The sequence below is a fragment of the Cebus imitator genome, unplaced genomic scaffold (genome assembly GCF_001604975.1).
Source record: "Cebus imitator isolate Cc_AM_T3 unplaced genomic scaffold, Cebus_imitator-1.0 Scaffold139, whole genome shotgun sequence".
In the NCBI taxonomy this organism is placed as follows: domain Eukaryota; kingdom Metazoa; phylum Chordata; class Mammalia; order Primates; family Cebidae; genus Cebus; species Cebus imitator.
Genome location: NW_016107454.1, coordinates 724,096 through 732,206, shown reverse-complemented (window position 1 = coordinate 732,206; position 8,111 = coordinate 724,096). Strand labels below are relative to the sequence as shown.

Below are 8,111 nucleotides of genomic sequence, written 5' to 3'. Positions count from 1 at the left end.
TAATTGGGATTACAGGTGCCCACCACCACACCCGGCTATTTTTGTACTTTTGGTAGAGCCAAAGTCTCACTATGTTGGTCAGGCTGGTCTTGAACTCCTGACCTCAGGTGATCCACCCACCTCAGCCTCCCAAAGTGCTGGGATCACAGGCATGAGCCACCGCGCCCGGCCCAAGTGGCTGTTTTTATACTCATTTCCTAACTCAGGTTCTCAGAACTAAGTTTCCAAAACACTCTTTAAGTGTCATGATTTTTAAAAATTACATTTTCTAGGTCACAGAATTCTAGTTCTAGAAAACCTGGCACCTACCTTTCCACATACATAATTCAATACAATAAACACATTACCAAATTCCCAACACTATTTTCTAGTGGTTTTCAGAACCAGACTGAATTTTTTTTAAAAAAAAATCTTCTTAGCATTACTAGGTTTAGCTGCAATGAGCAAATTCTCCAAGCCGGGACCAGTTTTCTCATCCACTGAGGATAGCAATACAAATTACACATTTCATAGGGTAAAGGCATAACCACAACATTTGTTTTCTCAAACTCATCCCTAGGGAAGAGTCCCCAGGGATTTAATAGTTCCCAACAAAATACCAAAAGATCTACTTAAAGATAACTACCAATATTTGAGTTTATGCCAGATAACCTGTAAGTCAATCAAGTTCACATATCATTTCCATTGGCATCTTCAACTGCAGTGATGTTTTAACCTGTGATGTTGTCATCAAAATCCACCTACATTTTTCGCTTCCAATCCACAGCAAAAATAAAAATCAAAGATAAATCCAAGCCCACGTCCACTATGTCTAGCATGCTTCATCACACAGAATTAATGATTTCCTTCTCATCATTCCTATCCAGTTCACAAACAATCGGAGGAAATCATCTGATCTTGTGACAGCACTGACCTACTAGACATAAAATGACTATGAGAATACATTTGTTTTACATCTAGAATTCTAAAACACATCACATGCAACTATAGAGGAAACCAAATGCTGTTACTCAAATATTCCCACCATCTTCTGTTTTTAAAACTAAAACTTACACAAATTGAGTTGTTAATAAGAGGGGTACACACATTTCTGAAACTACTAAAATACTCACCTCCTGGGACGCTTTTGTTTATTTTTTGTACGGCTTTTTCGAGTTGGCTTAGGCAGAATTCTCCTCTATAAAGTAAAAATCACCATGTGACAAAATTAAGACCTTAAATTTACAAAAAACTAAAACTGTCAAACTGCTTTAAAAGCAAGAAGAGTGGCAGGCTAAGTTCAAAGTTCGAGAAAACTGCACAACCTAGACCAAACAATTTACTGAGAAAATCCTTCTATGGAGTTACTTCCCGATTCTTGAATAACTCAGAATCCATAGCTTCTATTAATATGCCAGTGGGAAAAAAAAAAAAAAAAACCTCCCAGATGTGCCTTTCCCCATGCCTACTGAGCCAGAATAAATACTACTTCTTTCTTCCTGATCAATCCTGGCACTTCATTCCCCATCGACTTCAGTTCATGGCAAAGCCAGGTCTGAACTGTTAACAGGTTTCTTAGATTGAACATCTCGGTAAGCAACACACCACACTTGTGAAATTTAATTTTAAATACAGGAAATCATTTTTATAACTCAGAACACAGCAGACTGTCACTTTACAGATTTCTTGTTTCAACTCTTAATTAAAAGTGTACTTTTTCTTTTTAAAACTTATTTTTGTTTTTTTGTAGACAGGGTCTCCACCCACCTCCACCTCCCAGTACTGGCAGGAGCCCATGAGCCCCTGCGCCCTGCCTGTACTTTATCTTTCTACCCAATGCAACTTACCTAGCAGACTTTCGGATTCACGAAGGGATTGTTTTCATGACTACAACTACCAGTGCAGTCTAAACACAAGCCATTTTAGCAAAATTCAAGAACAGAAACATGTAACAGCGTAACAGATACCTGAGCGATAAAGACAACATGCTTCCCACTGAACTTTTTCTCCAATTCGCGTACTAGCCGGACTTGGATTTTTTGGAAAGATTTTAGTTGAGGAACAGGAACAAAGATTATGATAGCTTTCCGGCCACCACCAACTTCAATTTCCTAAAGAAAAAAAAAATCCCCTTTGTTAACTGCTTCAGAAAGTAAAAAACATTGTGGTCAAATTAGAGTCTAAGAAGAAAGACCTCATCATTGACATCGTAGCTGCACTACAAACGAATACTAGTTTTGAGTTAATGTTCAGTGCAACCTTCGGAGATGTTCTCATCTCTCACCAATCTTCGTATTTCCTTATTCCAGGAAGGAGAATGAGCAGGCCTGAGGTCAATCACTGCCACTTCTGCAGGCCCGCATGCGGCAACTCTGGGCTAAGTGTAGAGAATCTGCATCCTAGGAGCTCCCCAAAGCTCTTTGCTGTATTTACCATTCAGTTAGGGCTAATAAGGTCCCAAACGGGCCCAGGCCTTCCCTGCTCCACGTTTCTCCCCTGCACGTTGACAGCAACAGCTTACAGTGCAGGGGACCTGCAACCCCACTCCCTGCACCGGGGCGGTGTCACTCCCCAACAACACGGCGGAGCCTGAGTTCAGGTGAGGCAGCCAGGCGGCAAGTCACCATCAACCGTAGCCCAAGGCCTGCCAACAACCCTCGCAGGCAGCGCGCGGGGGACGCGCCGCGACCTCCCCTCCGGCCGAGGGAGCCCCAGCTTACCTTGGCTGCCGTAATATTCAGCTCCCTGAGCTGAGCCTTGAGGTCCGAGTTCATCTCCAGCTCCAGAAGAGCCTAAGCAGCAAACAGCAGGGCCGACCCTCAGCGCGCGTCCGAGCACCCCGGGCCCAGCACACACGCGGCCGCCTTCCCTCCCGGGCGGGGCGCCTCCGCCCACCCCGGACCCCGGGGAGCCCTCTCACCTGGGAGATGCCGGACTCGAACTCGTCTGGCTTCTCGCCATTGGGCTTCACGATCTTGGCGCTCGAACTGAACATGGCTTTCTCCTGGGAGAACAGGAGGCACAGCGGTCAGCGTTACGCGGCCCGGGCTGCAGGCGCCGCTGGCGCGCCCTCCTGCCCGCACCGCACCGCACCGCACCGCACCCCGCTCCCCGGCCCGGCCCCGCTCGCCCCGCAGAAGCCATCGGAGGACACAGCCCGGGTAATCGGCTGTATCTCCCCCCGGTGAGCAAGGCCCGCCGCTCCAGGGCTGACTCCAGAAGGCGTTTTCTTCAACGCAGGCAAAAAAGTCCGACCCGACAGCTGACGACCAACGTACCTTGGCGAGCGCCGACTTAGGAAAAGACCCAAATCTCGCGAGAGCACGTCAAAATCCGGCGGCGGAAGGGAAGAGGCGGAAACGGCGCGAGGAGAAAGGCGAAAAGCGGAAAACCATTGAGAAGCGATCGCAGGCTAGAGTGTCCCAGGAAGTAGCTTCGGGGACGAGTGTCTTGGTAACGCTTTTCCGTCCTAGGCTCCGTAGTTTGGTGCCGTTCCCGAGCGTTCCGGTAGCCGCTCCCAAGGTCCCCGTCTTCATTGTAGGTGGTCAGGCGGGAACCGGCCTCGTCCCAGCCCTGGTCCTGGGCGAGAGAAGGAGATCGAAGAAAACCAACTTCGGCAATCTCCGGAGACGGGACGTTTAAAAAGGCTAACTTGCCGGGGCGCTGAGGCTCACGCCTATAATCCCAGCACTTTGGGAGGCCCAGGCAGGAGGATCACCTGAGCTCAGGAAGGAACCAGCCTGGGCAACATGGCGAGACCCCAGGCCTACCCCCACCCCACCAAAAAAATTAGCCTGTCCCAGTGGCGCGCGCCTGCAGCCCCAGCTACTCCGGAGGCCGAGGCGGGAGGAGAGGCGGGAGGATAGCCGGACCTGAGAGCTCAAGGCTGCAGTGAGCCGAGGTCGCACCGCTGCACTCCAGCCTGGGTGACAGAGCAAGACCCTGTCTAAAACTAAATTTTTAAAAAAATCATGAGGCCTTCACTCTATGCTAGTACTGTACTAGGTGCTAATTATTAAGTAAAACCGAGTGAACTCTTGCGCTCTTGAAGCTTACAGTTTAGTGGGGAAGACCTTACATAAACGGTATGACTAAATATATCATGACAAATTGTAACAACTTACATAACAGTAAAATGAGAGATTGGGGAGGAATTACTTATGCTTTAAGTCGGGAATCCTGGAACAGGATGGCATTAACCTGAGACAGGAAGAGCCGAAGGGTCTATCGCCTGGGGAGGAGTATTCCCGACAGGAGGGAAAGCATTCTGAATGATCCGGCTGTGGACAAGTAATTTAATCTGAGCTTCAGTTTCCTCTTCTGTCAAACGTCATGCAAGAGTTATTTTCTACCGTTGGGCCAGGCACTGTGAAAAATGCAAAAACATTACACTAGGTGCCCTCTCAGGATTCCCAGCCATCTTTACTGAACAGAGATGGTATTCGCCGCACATTTTTAATGCTAGGTATGCTCCCAGCCCATGCTTCTCTAACAATGTTTTTTAAAAAGGGCAAGTGACTATCTCCTTGGAAAATTAAGGGATAACTTGAGGTTTTTTCCAAATAGAAAGGAAACTACAGCTGCATCTACAGTCTCATGGGCAGTCATTCTGAGGCCCCTTGTGGAACTAGCTGCGTTTCCTTACTCCACATTCACTTTTCGACCTGGCTTTTTATCTCTGCTGCTCTATAAAAGTAGCAATCTAAAAGGTCATCCGGTTCATCTTTCTCTGTGAACCTATGAATTGAGAAAAAATTAAAGTTCTTTCTGGTTTCCAGTGCTTTGTTGAATGGGAATGGTGAGCAAGGACACCCGTGCCTTGTTCCCCATCTTAGGGGAAAGCACTCAGACTTTCAAACATTGAGGATAATATTAGTTCTAGGGTTTTTGCAGATATTTTTTATGTAATTCAGGAAATTCTCTATTCCTGCATCTCTTGAGTTTTTTTTTTAAATCATGAATGGATGTTGGAGTATGTCAAATGCTTTGTGTCTATGAACTAATATGATGATGTGAGTTTTTCTTCTTAGCCTGTTAATATGCTGGACTACAAACTCCACTTGGTCATGACATATAATTATTTTCCAAAATGCTACATGTAATCATTGAGGATTTTTTTGTATCTGTGTAAGGGAGGAAAACAGGGTCTGGAGGCAGGAACATAAGGCCAATTCACACTTCAGCCGTTACAGGAAATACCCTCTCCAAAGTATATGACTTTATAATTTTACTTCATCCTCCTCATTTACATAGTGCATACCCCAAGTAACCAGTGGAATCCTCTAGAGGATATTTAAACTCCCGGAAATTCTATAGCAGTCCTTTGGGCCCCTGTGCCCGGGCTGCTCCCACGCTGGAGTGTACTTTCATTTGCTGTACATCGATCAGCCTTGGCCACTATTCTCCCTGGATGCTCAGATTGTCGCAGTTGTGGCCAAGAGGGGCCCCTCTTAGGTAAGCACCTGAGTCTTGTCATCTCCGTGAATGTCTGAACATCGTCTTGTTTACTGGCATAAGATGTTCCAGGCTCCTCTTGTAATTTTCTGCCTGAGACATAGAATGAGGCGCTTCTCCTAGAAGTGCTGAAACATTTTTTTTTCCAAAAAATAGTACTGGAGACCAGAATCTTCGCAGCAGGAAGCATTGTGGGGGTCCTCATAAGCCATTTCAGTGGACAGAGCTTAAAAAGATGCTTTTAAATAATTTTTTTGTAAAAGATACAAGTTCACATTGACATTCTCAATCCACTTCTAACAGGACAGTTCCTTCTGAAAGCCTCAGCTCTATCATAGCATCTCTTTTTCTCCTGTAATAAAAAACTTGATAAACACAAAAATACAATTACTTACTTGCTTTATCTGACAGTATGAGAGAATACATTCAAAGTAACAATTCAGGCAGGCTGCAGTGGCTCACACCTGTAATCCCAGCACTTTGGGAGGCCAGAGTGTGTGGATCACTCGAGGTCAGGAGACCAGCCTGGCCAACATGGTAAAGCCCCAACTCTATTAAAAATACAAAAATTAGCCAGGTGTTGTGGTACATGCCTGTAGTCCCAGCTACCTGGGAGGCTGAGGCATGAGAATCGCTTGAACCCAGCAGGTAGAGGTTGCAGTGAGCCAAGATTGTGCCACTGCACTGCACTCCAGCCTGGGCAACAGAGTGAGACTTTGTCTCAAATTTAAAAAAAAAATTCAATATATATATTTTTTGAGGCAGGGTCTTGCTCTATTGTCCAGGCTGGAGGGCAGTGGCATGATCATGGCTTACTGTGGCCTTAACCTCCCCAGGTTCAGGTGATCCTCCCATCTCAGTCTCCCAAATAGCTGGGACTACAGATGTGTGCCACCATGCCCACCTAATTTTTTGTATTTTTTAGAGGGGGGTTTCACCCTGATGCCCAAGCTGGTCTCAAAATCCTAAGCTCAAGCAATCTGCCCACCTCAGCCTCCCAAAGTGCTGGGACTACAGGCACGAGCCACCAATTCAATATTAATATAACCCATACAATTACTTAATAAAATTCAAAAACTTCTCGTGCGATCTGCAGTGTGTTTGCATTTTCCGCAGTTTACTCATCTCCCGCTCTGCTGTCTGTTGGTTCTCTGGTAGTTTAGGTCAACAGTTTGGCTCATTTTCAGTTTGAGAATTAAGTTTACAAAAGGGGATGGCTTTCAGCTACTAGAAGAGAGAAGGTTCTTTTTTTTTTGAGACAGAGTTTGGCTCTTGTTACCCAGGCTGGAGTGCAATGGCGCAATCTCGGCTCACTGCAGCCTCTGCCTCCTGGTTCAGGCAATTCTCCTGCCTCAGCCTCCTGAGTAGCTGGGGTTCTATTCTACCTTTCAGTGATGGAAAGAACTTCAACAGCTCCATCTCCAAAATTATTTAAATGGATTCATTTAGCTACCATCTGGAGTTACCCATCCACAATAAACCAGTACACAGCTCCACCACAGCCACAGAAATAACTGCTAGCTGAATTGCTAACTGCCTCCTGCTTTTAAATCTCCAGGAAGATCAGAATTCAGGTATTTCACATAGTCATAAAAGCCTCTAAATATCCCAATTCCTGTTTTGATCTTTCAAGCTTTATAGTTTTCTTGATGTTCATATAAGCTACAAGTTGTCTTTCACTTTATAGCATACAATGTTCCTTTCCAGTCTAGCATACATGGTCATATCAAGGCCAAATGATTTGCCTGATGCTTTGATCTGGCTGATTCCAGACTGCACCGTGAACACACCTGTCATTGAGCAGGTTGCTTTTCACTCATTGCAGGAAGGAAAACACACACCCTGAGCAGCCGTGGGACGTCTGCTAAGGAGGTGTTAGGAAACACGAATAGGATTCCAGTTTTTGTCGGGAATTTGGGGGAGGGCTTGAGGAAGGGGGACTTTGTTTTGCATTGGATGCTGTCACAAAGCTGGAGTGACTCTGTGGTTGGGTGTCTCAAGTTTCATTTTTAGTGAGAGCAGACTAGCACCAGCCCTCAGCTGCGGCTGCTAGGGAAGTAGCCGTCACTCCTGCTAACCAGGAGAGTAGGACGTTTTGTCGCTTCGACAATGTTCATATTTTGCCTGGGTTCAGACGTGATTTTGGAGTGGTCTCGTTTTTGTCTTCATCAGTCATGGGGTAGTGTAGCCTTATCTGCTTTTGACCTTTTTTTGTTGTTGTGTTTTGTTTTGAGATGGAGTTTTTTACTGTCGCCTGGGCTGCAGTGCAGCGGCGCCATCCCAGCTTACTGAAACCTCTGCCTCCCGGGTTCAAGCAATTTTCCTGCCTCCGCCTCGTGAGTAGCTGGAATTACAGTCACCCACCACCACGCCCGGCTAATTTTTTTGTATTTTTAGTAGAGACGGGGTTTCGCTATGTTAGCCAGGCTGGTGGCTGTAATCCCAAAGTGCTGGGGTTACAGGCATGAGCCACCACACCCAGCCTTGACGTTCTTCTAAATTATTTATGTTAAACAGGAAAGCTGGGACTGCTGTGGGTGCTAGGCCAGCTGCCACAACACCAGGTCCAGCTGATGTTCCACACGGCTGCTGGACATCAGAGATCATTCTTCTCTTTTTACCCAGTACCAGACAAAATTTTTCATTTTCCTGCAGAAGGCTCAAGGAGTGATCAAGTA

General features: G+C 46.1%; 1 protein-coding gene across 3 annotated transcripts in view; it reads right to left on the bottom strand.

Annotated features, from left to right (window-relative positions):
* RPS7 (ribosomal protein S7) overlaps window positions 1-3,362 on the bottom strand; it is a 5,875-nt gene extending 2,513 nt beyond the window's left edge. Inside the window, exons 1-5 of one of the 3 annotated variants that reach the window (XM_017541986.2) lie at window positions 3,258-3,362; window positions 2,900-2,983; window positions 2,700-2,771; window positions 1,947-2,090; window positions 1,113-1,177 (exon numbers count right to left, since the gene is read on the bottom strand). In XM_017541986.2, the coding sequence (XP_017397475.1) occupies window positions 1,113-1,177; window positions 1,947-2,090; window positions 2,700-2,771; window positions 2,900-2,974 (356 nt within the window). In that variant the 5' untranslated portion in view covers window positions 2,975-2,983; window positions 3,258-3,362. Of the gene's footprint in view, window positions 1-1,112; window positions 1,178-1,946; window positions 2,091-2,699; window positions 2,772-2,899; window positions 2,984-3,082; window positions 3,230-3,257 lie in introns of those variants that run through there. The other 2 variants (XM_017541988.2, XM_017541987.2) reach the window with 2 other exon arrangements.
* Between the last annotated feature and the right edge of the window lie 4,749 nt (window positions 3,363-8,111).